The 15,451-nt window shown below is 49.4% G+C and overlaps 1 protein-coding gene across 1 annotated transcript; it reads left to right on the top strand.

Moving 5' to 3' along the window:
• The first annotated feature begins 11,462 nt into the window (after positions 1-11,462).
• LOC147959928 (uncharacterized) lies at positions 11,463-15,120 on the top strand. Its single transcript, XM_087533041.1, has 3 exons — positions 11,463-11,702; positions 11,774-12,082; positions 15,100-15,120. The coding sequence occupies exons 1-3, from the start codon at positions 11,463-11,465 to the stop codon at positions 15,118-15,120; spliced, it is 570 nt and encodes a 189-aa protein (XP_087389167.1).
• Positions 15,121-15,451: the final 331 nt, after the last annotated feature.

Below are 15,451 nucleotides of genomic sequence, written 5' to 3'. Positions count from 1 at the left end.
CATGTGGGTAAGCGCCAGGCTTGGCGCCAACTTGATGGTACTACAGCACAGAGTCCTCTGCCACCAGCTTTTCCGCGACAACGGCAAGTTCAAGTTGTCGGCAAAGGCGGTGCCCTTGTGCAACAACTTGGCCAAGGATGCCATCGTTGCAATGATGCCCAGCTGCAATGCCCACGGCATTGTTGGATCTTGGGAAGAACCACCCGAAGACATGGTGAGGGATGGTTTGACACCCTCGTAGAGAAGGCCATCAGAGAGGAGAAGGGCCTCATCTGCGACACCACCGACGAAGAGTTGACGCATATTGCCAGGAGGACAAAGGAAGCAACAATGTCCAAAGGCATCGGTGTACTCATTTTCATGACAGCCGATGTGGGCGAAGAGGCTGAGAATGAGCTAGTGGATGAACAGCTCAGAACACTTGTCGAAGGACAAGGTGAAGAAATTACCGAGGATCAAATACACATGGAGCCCCCTATTCCTCCTACTCCGACAGGGAGAACCCACACCCTTTGGAGAGCTACTTCTGGGGATCTGGTACACCCTCCTTCTTCAGGCGATGATGTGGCTAACAAGGATGCGGCCGCCAAGGCTACTAGGCAGCAAGGCTCTTGACGCCAAACTCCCCAACAATAGCAAATGTGGGGCGCCCCTTTGGGGCAGCCAACCGTGTCGACTGTCGGAGTAGTTGGGTCGCCTCAGCCTCCCGCACCTATGGCAACCAAGCGTGCCAGGACTCCTGTCCCGCCTCCTACCTCTGGTACTGGACCCAAGGGTGAAGAAGGCCTCTTTGTCCTTAGTGACGAGAAGGAGGACGAGGAGCACATGCGAATTGCTTTTGTCAATTCTTGGTATATTGTTCCTGTTGATCTGATTTGCCCTAGCTTGACCTAGTTCAACAGCAACGAGCAAACCTTGGTGTAAAGGATGGCGAAGAGGGCGAGGACCATAGTGCGGGATGAGCATACGACAAGCTTGCCGCCCGGTGCGTACGTGGTGATCATCAATCCCCAATGTAGCCCCCGGCGTAGCCCCTAGTGTGAGGCCACTACCTCCTTTCCTATGGGAAGCATTGGTGTTGAGGTTGTCGTTGCTGAGATCATCAAGGAAGCTAGAGGAGAGCGCCATGAAGAAGAGCAGAGCTCGGAGGCGAACCCCAACGTGACGCATCCATTGACCACTGCGGCAGAACCCAATTCTTCGACAGGGACCCCCACCGACGAGCCTGTCCGCACTAATAACGTGTCGGCAAGTGGGTCTGCCGACAACCAGGCAACAAAAACCGAAGTTGTTGGAGGGGAAGTTGTTCCTCCTCAACAGAATTAGTTCGGTAAGTCACTTCCATCAAGCGGTCTCATTCCTTAACGATTTTCACTTTCTTGAACTTTGCCTGGAATTGATCCCTTCCCTTCTTCTTTCCAGATCCAACCTCAACAGATGACATGGACATAGACACCACCATTGAGGAGAATGCGAAGGACACTGCTAGCGAGGCTAGCAAAACCACCACTAATGAGGCCGCCAAAGCTGTTGACGAGGGGGCCGCCAAGGACACCACTGAGGAGGGCAACGACAAGGGTGCCGAGGCCACTGGCGGCATTTCTGCCCCAGGAGCACCAAGCGCTGACTCGGCCATGAGGGTGATCACTGCCGGGAAGGCAGTTGCTGACGACCACCCTTCGACATCTGAAGTGCCTCCATCGAGTAGGTACTTGAAGCTTGCTGACAACCTGTTCGTTAGCATTCCTGGGGCGTCAATCCTTGACGCGCCCATTGAAGGGGAAGTTTTTCATGACGAGGTCAACACTATTGTCGGGCTTGAAGTTGTTGAAGAAACATGTGCCAGTAGTAGTGGATCCAAAGAACAGTAGCTCCTCAAGGCCATGAGCAAAAACTTCAAGAAACTCCAAGCATAGTACCGTAACCAAACGGAGAGCTTGGACTCTAGGCCGGCCTCATCGGCAAGGCGGAAGAAGGGTTCCAGAAGCGCATGGAGGCGACGCAAATTTGGTATGCTGAGATCCTCCAAGAGCTGAAGGACCACCAAAGGCAGCTCGCCATTGAGTGTGACAAGCTCATCTGGGAGAAGGGTGAGGCAGACAAGGCACATGAGGAAGCCGCACAAAAGGATAGCAACAGAAGATGCCAAGATGGAAGTGTTGGGAAATGTTGCATGGAAAACAAAAAAATTCTACGCACATGCAAGACTTATCCATGGAGATGCACAGCAACGAGGGGAGAGTGTGTCTACGTACCCTCATAGAACACTTTAAGCGGAAGCATTTAGTAACATGGTTGATGTAGTCGAACTTCTTCGCGATCCAACTGATCGCGTACCGAATGTACGGCACCTTCATGTTCAGCACACATTCAGCTCGTTGACGTCCTCCGCCTTCTTGATCTAGCAAGACATCGAGGTAGTGGATGAGTTCCGGTAGCACGAGGCATGGTGACGGTGATGGTGAAGCTATCTCCGCAGGGCTTTGCCTAAGCACTACGAAAATATGACCGTGGGTGTAAACGGTGGAGGGGAGTGCCGCATAGGGCTAAGAAATTGTTGTGGCTGTGCTAGGTGCCCCCTCCCACATATATATAGGTGGGGGAGAGGGGAGAGGCCAAGGGGCTCCCCAAGTAGGGTCGAGTCCTACTTGGGGACTTCCCCAAGCCCCCCTTTCCATATATGAGTGCGGGAGGAAGGCAAGAGAAGGAGCCCCCCTTTCCTTTCTCTCACGAGGAGAGAAAGGAAGGAAGGGCCACCCCTCCCCTTTCCTTCCCCTAGAGCTGGCCAGCCATGTAGAGGGGTGCACCAGGCCCCTAGTGGGCTGGTATGTCCCCTCCTTTGGCTACTACATATTCTACAAAGATCTTTATCGGTCAAACCTTATGACAACATACGTAATTCCATTTGTCCATCGGTATGTTACTTGCCCGAGATTCGATCGTCGGTATCTTCATACCTAGTTCAATCTCGTTACTAGAAAGTCTCTTTACTCGTTCTGTAATACATCATCTCGTAACTAACTCATTAGTCACTTTGCATGCAAGGCTTCTTATGATGTGTATTACCAAGAGGGCCCAGAGATACCTCTCCGATACTCAGAGTGACAAATCCTAATCTCAATCTATGCAAACTCAACAAACACCTTCGGAGATACCTGAAGAGCATATTTATGATCACCACGTTACATTATGACGTTTGATAGCACACAAGGTATTTCTCCGGTATACGGGAGTTGCACAATCTCATAGTTGAAGGAATATGTATTTGACATTAAGAAAGCAATAGCAATAAACTGAACGATCAATATGTTAAGCTAATGGATGGGTCTTGTCCATCACATCATTCTCATAATGATGTGATCCCTTTATCAAATGACAACACATGTCTATGGTTAGGAAACCTTAACCATCTTTGATCAACGAGCTAGTCTGGTAGAGGCTCACTAGGGACACGGTATTTATTTATGTATTCACACATGTATTTAAGTTTCCAATCAATGCAATTCTAGCATGAATAATAAACCTTTATCATGAATAAGGAAATATAAAATAACAACTTTATTATTGCCTCTAGGGCATATTTCCTTCAGAAAGAGCACAAGATTGGCCTCAACGCTCATGAAGAAGAACTTGCCGCTCATGAGGTCTTGACGTTCAAAGTTATTCTTGCACATCTTCTTGGCAAGCGCCCTCTCACAAGCGGCAAGTTCTTCTTCATGAGTGGAAGCACAATGAGGCAATCAAAGATCAAGAAGCTGTGGAAGATGAACTTCCATGGCAAGGACGAAGAGGTCCAAGCCCTCCTTGCACAACTGTCCTAGGAGCTCGAGCGGAAGCATAAAGAGGCAATCAAAGCTCAAGCTGCAGATCATGCTAGAAAAATCCAAGAAGCCACCAATGCTACCAAAGCCGCAGATGCCGCTAAGAATGAACTGGAGGGCAAGGTGAAGAAACTAGAGGAAGACCTCGCCACCATTAACAAGGAGGTCTTAACGCTCAAAGGGGACAGAGAAAAGACAACACATGCCTTGGCAGAGCTGCAAACCTCAATATCCACCAAGAACCAAGAGCTCACTAAGCCAATGGTGTCATTGATGACCATAAGCTGAGGCTGACCAACTTGGAAAAATCTCTTGCATGTGCCAAGGAGCATGAGAAGGTCTTGCTGAAGGATCTCCAAAACAAGATGGCCTTGCTTAAGAGCACCACTGACACCTTCAACGAGCTCAAGGGCAGCTTCAAACTCTGGACTCACCGTCTCGTGGTGACCACGAAAAACCTCACCGCACAGTTCTCTGCCATGGGCTTGCCAGAATTCCGCTTCTCCACCAATAAACGGTACACCACCAACACCAGGATCAGTCTATTCTTTGAAATCCTAGTCAAGGCGTTGGAAAAGCAACAGGAGGCTCAAGCCGCACATCTTGCCACCGAGTCCCCTAGGCTTTGCTGGGACATCCTCTTCAAGGTACTCACCAAACTTGTCTACCTGAACCCTGACATCGACATCTCCAAGGCCTTCAAGAGCCTGCCGAAGGACAAAGATACCAAGGCCGCAGAAGAGCTTGTCACACCACTCGCCGACAAGGTCACCACAATCCTCAGGACCGAGTGCCGGCATAGGAACTAGCTCTCTCCTCACGCCATTTGGCCACAAGTGCAGTTCATGAAAAGACAAATTTATCTTAAGTTAGAACTGCATTTGGCTTCTGATGTAATATAACTTGATGTCTGATGAATGGTTGTGTTCCATCTTCCTTCTCTTATTCTGTCTTTGCATGATTTTTATACCCTAAGCTTGCCGGAAACTTGTCGGTGAGCACACTCTTGCTGCTAGTGCTTGAGGAACAGGTCCTTAGCAGCCTGCTGGAAGTGCCGCTGCCGGCAAGGCCATGCTTCACGGTCACATCGCAGATACTTAAGTTGTCGAGCGGACTCAAAACAAAGTAAGAGCGCGGCTAGTTACGACAAGGTTCCTTAGCGTGCAGGTTTCTCATACAAAGGCCAAGATCATTCAAGAAAGAAATGCAACTACAACAAAGAATTTGTTTCAAAGTTTTTCAACTTAGCTCTTTCTTTGTTGTACTTCTTGTCATGAATGATAAACGTCACTTGTGGTATCCATACCGTCACTCCCCCCCCCCCCAGAAATTTGCACGTGAGGAACCCTTGTGTACTTTTGAGAAAAAGAAAGAAGAGAAAAAAGGAGGCTGGAAACCTAGACAGTTTGTTAAGCATTTCATGCAAGGAAACATGTAACACAACCCTACATACAACATGTACAAACATATACGTATTTGACAAAGAGTTGTGAAACACTTATCTATATTTCACTATGCACAAGGTCTACGCCTAGCTTTGTACAAAGGATTACATCACTTGCCGACAAACTTGTACAAAAGGGGTTGTCGGCATGCCCGGCAACTGCGCCTCATGGGTAGAACTTGCGAAGATGCTCAATATTCCATGAGTTACGTACCTGAGTGCCATATTTGGTCTCTAGATGGACTACGTTGGGCCTGGTAACTCGTGCTACCCGGTAAAGGCCTTCCCATTTCGGTGTCAACTTGTTTCATCCCAGACTAAATCCAACGAAGAACAAGGTCACCTTCTTCAAAGCTGCGGGCATGCACTTTGCGGCTATGGTAGCGGCACAAAGCTTGTGGGTAGCATGCAGCACACATAGCAGCCTGGAGATGATCTTCCTCGAGGAGGACGGCATTGTCATGCCGCATTTTATCTTGCTCAGCTTCGTCAAAAGCTTGCACTCGAGGTGACTCGTATGTGAGTTCCATGGGGAGCACCGCTTTTGCACCATGGACCAGGGAGAAGGGTGTCACGTCGGTGGCTCGACTTGGTGTTGTCTCGAGTGAGCAAAGAACTGTTGACAATTCGTTGATCCAGCCCCTTCCACACTTGTGCGGCCTATCAAATGTTCTTGTCTTGAGTCCTCGTAGCACTTCCGCATTTGCCTTCTTGACCTGGTCGTTGCTTCTTGGGTGAGCAACTGATGCAAAACAGATTTTGCTACTGAGGTCTTGACAACATTGTATGAAGGCCCGACTTGTGAACTGCATGTCGTTGTCGGTGATCACCCGGTTGGGCACACCAAAATGGCAAACTTGTCCCTTGAAGAACTTGGTGGCTGACTGTGTTATTACCTTCCTCACTGCCTCAACCTCAGGCCACTTTGCAAATGTATCTTATAAATACTGGATTAGGGAATCCTTGTGCATGGGTTTGACCACTATATCATTCATGTAGGCTTCCACATTTCTGAGTAGCTGAGAGCCAAAACCAACTTGCACAGTCCTTGCAAATGTTGCTCCGGCATTCTTTAATCCGAAGGCATGCGTACAAAGCAGTACATACCACGTGGTGTAATGAATGTCGTCTTCTCCTCATCTTCCTTGGCCATGAAGATCTAATGATAACCAGAGTAAGCATCAAGAAAAGAGAGCAAGTCATAGCCAACGGTGGAGTCCACGATCTGATCAATCCGCAGCAAAGGGAAGGGGTCCTTCGGGCATGCTTTGTTTATGTCAGTGAAGTCAATAGAAATCCTCCACTTCCCACTTGCCTTGCAAACAACCACTAGGTTTGCGAGCCAAGTTGGGTGTAGCACTCCTCTGACCAAGCCCGCTACATCTAGCTTTTGGATTTCTTGGGCGATTAACCCTTGCAGGTGGTGCTCAATCACCTCCCTGAGAACACGAGGGATATCTAAGGGTTGCCATGCAAACACATCAATATTTCCCCGCAGGAAGGCAACGAGCGCGCTTTCCTATTTGCCATCAACGATGGCACTCATGGTAAAAGTACCGCTAGAGCCATCCTCTCTTGCGGAGACTTGCTTCGTAGCAGGTGGTGAGGCCTTTGTCTTCTTGCTCTTGCCAGTAGAGCTTTCCAGTATGTCCTCAATGGGTGCGCTACACTCCGAAGACGAGCGCTTCTTGGAGTCCTTGTCAGAGGTCTTCTTGGTCTTCTTCTTCTTTCCTCCCCCAGGAGGTTTGCCGGCAGGAGCAGGTGCCTTGACGGTAGATGTTGCCACTGGCTCCCAATAGTGCTTGTCGGCGCAGATGACTACGTCTTTCTTGTTGGAGTGGATGGTGATGATGCTCATCGGGCCCGACATTTTCAAAGTATTATAGGTGTAATGGGGCGCCACCATAAACTTCGCCAGGGCTGGATGACCAAGAATGCCATTGTAGGGCAACAACATCTTGATGACACCAAGAACGACCTTCTCAATCATGTAGTTCAGTTCACTACCAAAAGTGACCAGGACGGTCTAGCTCCTCCCCGGATTGATCCCTTCAAATGTTTCTGTTTCATGGAGATCTCCATCAGGGATTTGTAGCCTCCTAATCACGTTGGGGGAGATTAGTTTCAAGCAGGCCCCACCGTCAACTAGTATTTTCGTTGCCTTGAGGTTGCGAATTGTTGGTGCGACCAACAGAGGCAAACACCCGACCACAGTGGTGCGGCCAGGGTGGTCCTCGGTGTCGAAAACAATGGGCGTGTCGGACCACTTGAGCAGCTTTTGCGCCTCTACTGCTGGTTCGGCCGCGTTGATCTCACGCGCCCACTGCTTGAGCTGGCGGTGAGAGGAGTACAAAGATGCACCTCGATCAATGCACATGGCCTCCACAGCCTTTTGCAACTGTTGTTCTCCGGATTCCTCATCATCATCATCCTCACCCTCCTTCTTATGGCTGCGAGCAAGCTTCTCCTTCTGCTGCTGACCCTTCGCACAGCGGCCGCCACAGCCACTATGGTTCTTGTTGCTGGACCCACCAGCGCGATCTTGTCATTTCTCCTGGTCACTCTTCTTGTACTCTTGCTTTTGCTTCTCGGCAAGCTGCTCCACTTGCCGGCAATCATTAAGGTCATGGCCCTTGGTGAGGTGGATCTTGCAATACGGTCCCTTGGTCTTGCCGGAGCCATCCGCCTTCCCGCCTGCAGCAGCCTCCGAACAATCAGCGCATCCAACAAGCTCATTGTCAGCAGTGTCAGTCTTGGGCTTCTTAGCGGCATTTGAGTTGCCAGAACTCTCAACTGCCATCGCTGTCTTGCCTTTGTGCTTGTGGTTGCACTTCTGGCCTGTCTTCTTTGGGGTGGACGCATCGTCATCCTTAGAATCAACCTTGGCGCCAGCGTCCTCCCAGGGAAGTCTCCTCCCCACCTCAGCACATGTACACTGATCTACCAAGGTGTACAACTCATTAACGGTGCTCACATGGTCGATGTTTAACTAAGACCGCATCCTGCAGTTGTGCACATTCGTGTGGAATGACACAATCATAGCAACAGGGTGCACATTGGGGATGTTGTGGTGCACACAGCTAACCTGTTTACGTACTTACGAAGGGGTTCACCATCCATTTCTGGAATCAAGTGAAGGTCACTGGGCTTCCCCGGAGGCTCGTGGCCCCTGATGTAGGTCCCAACGAACACATGACGCAAGTCCGGCCAAAAAGAGATAGAGGCCTCCGGCAAGTTCATCAGCCGAGATCTCACATTGGACTTGAGCGCCGATGGAAAATAGTTGACGAGAATCTTGCCGTCTCTGCCACGGCGACTTGCACCGCGATGGTGTAGATTCCAAGAAACTCAGTCAGGTTGAGCTTGCCATCGTACTTCTCTGGCAAATTGGGCTTGAAATTCGGGAGTGGGGCCACTGAACTTGTCGCAGCTCGTGGGTAAATGTTAGGCAGCCCACATCGTCGGGTAGGCACTCAGGAAACCCCGATGCAGGTTCATTCACCACCGGCCCTTCTCGTGCGTCTGATAGACGGCGTGCTTCCCGGCGTCGCTTGATGGTAGTTTGAACATCTTCGGCACGTCGGTCATTGATGACCTGGAGTTGGTCTAGGTGGCGATTCCAGCGACCTTGCAGATCGGACGATGTCATGGAGATATTGACATGGGCGTCGACCCACTTGCTCTATCGTACTTGTCGGGGAGGGGATTGTACCATCGATGCACCACCTAGGGTTCGCCCACCAGCCTCTTGCACTGGCACTATTGGTTGCCACTGAGAGGGCCTCGCCGTCCACGCCCCATCGTTCTTAGCGTAGCCCACAAGGCTATGGATGGTGGCACGCCACTCATCCATCTTCTTCGGAGCTGCAGGAGAGTTCAGCAACAGCCCCACCCGCCCCGGCGACTTGGGCATGATTGGACGCAAGGACTCACTACTAGGGAAAAGCCTATACACGGAGCGATAGCAGTAGCGCTTGTTAAAATAGGGCGCTACTGCTACTTTGTAGTAGCGCGTTCCAGAGAAGTGCGCTATAGCTACAACTATAGAAGTAGCGTGTGTGCAGCAAAAAGCGCTAACACTATAAATCCCACCGTGTTGGCAGTAGGCTAGGAATAGTAGTAGCAGTTCCGCACAAAGCGTGCTACCACTATGGTCGTTGTTGCAGCGCGTTTCCTGCGTAGAGCGCTACTGTTAAGAAAGAAAAGAAAAATGAAAAAAACAGAAAAGTAAATGAAAATGAAAGAAGTAGGAAACGGAGAAATGAAAAAAAGAAAATGTAAGGATAAACAGAAGAAATAAATGCTTCCTATAGCAATAGCGTGTTTTGCTAAAACGCGTTATAGCTAACTTAGCTACAGCGTGTTTCCGAAACAGCGCTACTGCTAGTTCGACTTAACCACCCGCGGGCTCAAAACTTTGCTAAGTCCCCCTTTCCCCCCTCTCCCCCCTGTTCCCCTAACTCCTCTCTCGCCACCGCCCGAGCCCGAGCCTGCCCTCATCACCGCCGCCCGAGGCCGCCCTCAACATCACCGCCGCCACCCGCCGACTCTGTCGACCTCACCATCTCCGCCCTCGACCTCACCGCCGCTGCCCTTGACCTCACCGCCGCCGCCCGAGCCTGCCCAGGACCGCGGCCTCCCGATCCCGGCCCGCCCTCGCCGCCCCTACCTCCGTCGCCGAGCACCTCCCCGCCACCGTCTCTCCTCTCTCTGTAAGTCCCCCACCCCCTCTCTCCGCTTTTTCTTCCTCTGCCATGTTAATTAGCAGTAGTACATAGTAGATGTTAATTAGTACTAGGGTTCATAGATAATGATTTTTAGTAGTAGTAGTAGATGTTAATTAGTAGTACTGATTGTACTAGTTAACTAGGACAGTATTGTTAATAGTACAAGTTTTTTAGTTAGGGTAATAATAGATGTTAAGTAGTAGATAATGTAGATGTTAATTAGCTCAGTAGGGTTTAGTTTTTTAATTGAGTTTGTTTAACTAGATGTTAATTAGGGCAGTAGGGTTTAGTTTAGAGTAAAGTTTAGTTCAGTAGTTAACTAAATATAATCTATATTTGGTTTTTGAATTTAGTTTGAGAGAGCATGAGATTTGTGTAGATTTTCTTGAAGTGTCAAACGCTAGGAGATACAAATTTGAAGTGGTCAGGATATATGCAAATTCCTCAATTGTATTTGCGCATGTTTCGATTGTGCCGAAGTGGCTTTGTTGTTTCTAGGGAATGAAGCCGAGTGGCCTATGTTTTGCCGGAATGTTGATTCATTTCCGTTCCAGCAAATTTCAGGTTCTCGATTTGTCCACTTTTTTATCAAAAGTCATGCCGAAATTTTCCATGAATTTCGGCATGCCTTGTGCTACAAACTAGGACATATCGAGTGCCCGGGATTTGCCGCACCGGGGAGGAGTCAATGTTCCTACAAAGCATAGGCCTTTTTATGTCATTTTTCATTTTATTAGGTCTAGAATTAATTGACAAGGTTTAATCATAGGAAACATGGCTAGCAACGATGAAGGACAGGGTACTGGTGACAGCGACAACGTCTACCTGGCGGTAGAAGAATTTTTTAGGGAAGCCGAGGATCAAGAGTTGATGTTGCTAGGTCCACCTATCACATCGGAGATTGAGACCGACATCGAGACCGGCGCTGAGGCTGAGACCGGCATCGAGACAGGCGCTGAGACTGAGACCAGCGCCGAGACTAGTGGAGCCAGTATAGAACCAAAAGAAAAGAGGCAACGGCTTCCTAACAAGCTCAGTACTACTAGATTAGGTGGACGACGGCAATTTTGAGCCAAACGCGCCCGAGGAAGCGCGTGCATGCTACGGCAATCAAATAGGTTGCATCATACGGACAACCGCCACCATCAACGATGAGAAACTAAACAAGATAGATAATATGAGGCCCTCCCTCCTAAAGAAGCTCAACCAGATATTCTTGTTCCCAGGCCGGAATGAAAAGGATTATAAAGATCCAGATGAGGACCCGACAATGAAGAAGATAAACAAACACGCCATGACCAAATTTAGCGACGCGTTGGCCGCCTAGAAATCAAGGGTGAAATGCCAGATCATCAACCAAAAGGAACCGTACTCTGAGATTGTAAAGGATAATTCGACAATCACGGTAGAGCACTTTCAAATATTCAAGGCGGCTTGTGAGGCCGAAGCTGCCAAAAAAAGTCGAAGTACATGAAGGGGCTTCAACCGAGGAACATTGGGTGCCACCACCTCGGAAGCCGTGGTTACAGCGGGAAGAGGTCCATATGGGCCAAGGAGGACGCGGAAGCCACGAGTCTGGGCATCCCAGACCCCTTGGCAGAGTTCACCATCCCGCAGGAGCGTGACGTCCTCAGGGCCCGGCACCATTGGGACCCAGTGAAGAAGGTTTTTGAGACGAACGCGGTCACGACGGAGTTCATGATACTGCTGGTAATTTTAGTTTCTGATCAATTTGAATGCATGTTAGTCATATTTGTAAACGATCCGTGTGCCTTTTGCAGAGAGAGCAGCACAAGATTGTGGCCGAAAGCGACTCGCCGTCTAAGGCATTGCCGAGGCCCAAGTGGGACACTCCATTCAAACGGGCATTGAACATATTGAAAAGACTCCCGGTGGAGACTCGGTCATCATATGGACGCGTGCATGGTGTTCGAGACGGCGCCATGTGGAAGAAGTACTACCGTGAGACCATGGAGGAGAGAAAGGAAAGACGGAGGTTAACTGAAGAAAACTTCGACAAGAAGGTTGAGATTGCGCTTGAGAAGAAATCATCTGAGACAGTCGCAACAGCGGTAGCTGCCGCAAAACAGGTGCTTGTAGATATGTCTACTACCTTGGTTCCGGCCATTTTCAATTGGAGCAGGCAAAATCCAGGAAAAAATGCAGCGGACTTTCCCCTTGCTGACTTCTTTGGGAGCAGCTCGACTAGTGTTGCACCAGCACCTGCAGCTGCACCGGCTCCCGCACCGGCTCCTGCACCTGCTCCCACACCTGCTCCGGCACCGGCTCCCGCACCGGACGTGCTCGGCGGTGCTTTATCTTTGGCTGAGCTCGACGCCCTCACGGTATCTGTCACACCAGCCCCTTTCAATAAATGTATAATCTCCCGTTTTTGTTGCCTTTCAGATGTCTCACATCGCAGACTTTTCTTTGCAGGCCGATGAAATCCCATGCACCATATTGTACACCATCGGCGACCAGAAGGTGGACGTGGGGAAGGCGACGATAATGGAGTCGAAGGAACCATGGTTCCATAGCCGGCCGATCCCCCCGGACGTCTTCAAGGTTTCCGTGGCCAGTGTCAAACCGGGCCATGAGAATTTGGCTCCTCTGGTACTAGTGGGGGATGACGACGAGACCCCGCGGCGGCTTGGTGATTGTTGCAATGGGTGGGTCCTGTTGTGGCCAAAGATTCTGCTTCGTCTGGAGGCGGCCAGGAGCACACCCACGAGCACGCAGTTAGGTATGAACATCAACACCCCACCTACCCAATTAGCATCGGTTGTCGTGCTGGGTGATAGCGGAGGGGTGAGGAAGAGGCTCCATTAGTCGCTAGTGACGTCTCCATAGATGAGGATGAGTATGACGATGACACTCAACAATATGTCAATACTGGCGCCTACTTAGGGTTTGAGCGTGATGAGTCGGTGCCTGAATTGCCGCCTCCTAAGTCTGAACATATTTTCGACAACCTTCCGATAGTAAAGAAGTCTAGGAAGAGACCGAGGAAAGACAAAAAAGCTGCTTCTATGATCCAGCCGCCTCAGGTTCAAGACCGTATAGATATCCCTGGTGCGGCAAAATGGCATATCATCGGTCAACCAATCCTACCTAAAGCAGTGCTAGGGGCCAGATTCGGCGATTTAAGGAGACTTCATGACGATGTGCTGCGGATAGAGAAAGGCCTCATCGCCTCAAAAAATCCAGGATACCCACTCTACGTGGTTAATGTGCTGCGGCAATTGTCGTACGTTGACACATTCCCCGCGGAGAAGTTCTTCCTTTGATTCGATTACATCTTCGACATGTTTCACTTGAAGAAGCTGGATTTTATGTTTGTCCGCCTTTATGCCTTGCACATGAACTACCTCATCGGGGTTGAGTAGATACCTCATATCTGTGTCGCTGACCCGTACTTCATGCACGAGGGCTTCTTGGGATTCTGCGCAGAGCACCGTGAATACGCGAGGGAATACATAGCCAATATCATGCTCGCCAATAAGGACAAGGAGGCGATTCTCGTGCCTTATCATCCCCTGTAAGTCATCCGCGCGGATATCCTTCCTTTGATTTCAATCATTCATTTGCACGGTGGAGGCTAATTAATTTGAGGTGTACTTATTTTGCGCAGCGGTGGGCACGCCATCCTCATCATCCTCTACCCTCGATACTCCCACGCTCTTTACTTGGACTCGTCGAAGAACATTAACAAAAAGGATTACACCCACATCAAGTCTGTTCTCGACAGTGCTATGTTTTACTACGGCGCACGGGGTGGAGAGGTCAAGGACAAGAAGAAAAGGGACGGCAGGCCCGCCTTCGGCCATAAGACCGACTTCTGCTGCATCCAGCAACCGAGTGATTCTCTTAATGATGGATTCTATGTCCTACACCACATGTTGGAGTGCAGACGGGATCACCAGAACCTTCGCATGTCACCTAGATACGGCGATGCCCATATTCTGCAATGGGCAAAGAACTTAGGAGATAACGAGGATCATCGACTTAGAGATGAGTTCTATCACATCGAGAGTGAACTTGCCCAAACCATCATGAAGGAGGTCGTCGGAAAAATAGGGATGTTCTACGAAGAAGAACAAATGTCGCGCGAAGACGACCGAACACGCGTAGCCACTCAGCGTCTTGACCTGAAGCCTTTCACTAGGCTCGGGGACTATCTCCCTGACTTGGATGGATGGCACGACATGGAGTGATTGTCGATATATGACAATGTGTCCGTTTAGTCCATACTATCTGTATGATGAAACTTTGAGTTATGCACGACGAAACTTTCTTTGAGATGTAATTAAACCGTCCTCCTCGACTAGCGAAGATCACTCTAGTTAGGGCATTTTGGGTACAATGAACTTTGTTATTTATGCTTATGATATGTTTCTTCTATTTTTGCAAAGTCTGTCTCTTTCTGTTGCTCAACTATATATGTTGCATATCATCGACTCATGTGACAATGCAGGTGTATAGATCATCGATGGCGAAGAAGTGCTACGCTAGGAGTATACGACGAGTGGCCGGAATGTCAGGCCCAGGTGTACCGGTTTCCGGTTTTCAAGCGACGGCCAGTAGTTAGTTTAGGTTCATGCTAATGCAAGAGAGGGATGCGAACTCATGTACTGCATAGTTCCTCTCTCACTCAAAGTGATAGCTCTTCTTGCGTATATCATTGTTTAGATGGATGACGATGTAGTTGCAAGTAATCGAGACTTGTATCGCTATTTTCGAGATGATGACGAGAGACCACTTTGTGTTGGATGATGATTATGATCATGACATGATTTGATGAGACTATTTGTATGTATATGCTATGATTACATTTGTATGTGTATGATATGCTAAAGATTATTGTATAAAGCCTATTCAAATACAAAACAAATATGCAGAAAAAAAACAGAAACTAATAAAACTAGCAGTAGAGAGGGGAACAAAGTTAGCAGTAGTGCTCCCTTACCATTAGCGCTTCCTGCTAAAAAGCGCTGCAGATATTAGCAGAGCGCTCTGGACTAAAGCGCGCTACTGCTAGCCATGTATAGCAGTAGCGTGGGACGACAGGCGCTACTGCTACACATTAGCTGTAGCGCCTTATCATTAGCGCGTCGTCCCGCCCTACTGATAGGCAAAATACCCACGCTACTGCTAGGGTTTTCCCTTGTAGTGACTAAGAGCTAGTTCAACTTCTGTGCGAGCCAGAAGGAGCTCCACCTTTGTCCTGTTGCCACTGTCGATGCTCGCCCATAGCTTGATGTGGCGGCAGGCCATGTGTACCATGAGAATGGTGCAGATGCTCCTTGCTTGGTTGTGGCTAGGGTCGACATCGCTGCAGGGAACCGTCTCATGTCCATCTTGTGATGGCCTCAGCGCGCGTCCTACTACTCCGTCATTCTTGGACCCCACGGTGTCATCCTTGGATGTGGCCGCAGTGACCTTGTAAACCACAGCACCAC

The sequence above is a fragment of the Triticum urartu genome, chromosome 7A, assembly GCF_056163025.1.
Source record: "Triticum urartu cultivar PI428250 chromosome 7A, HENAU_Tu73, whole genome shotgun sequence".
NCBI classification, from domain to species: domain Eukaryota; kingdom Viridiplantae; phylum Streptophyta; class Magnoliopsida; order Poales; family Poaceae; genus Triticum; species Triticum urartu.
This window is presented reverse-complemented; position numbering and strand designations above follow the sequence as displayed.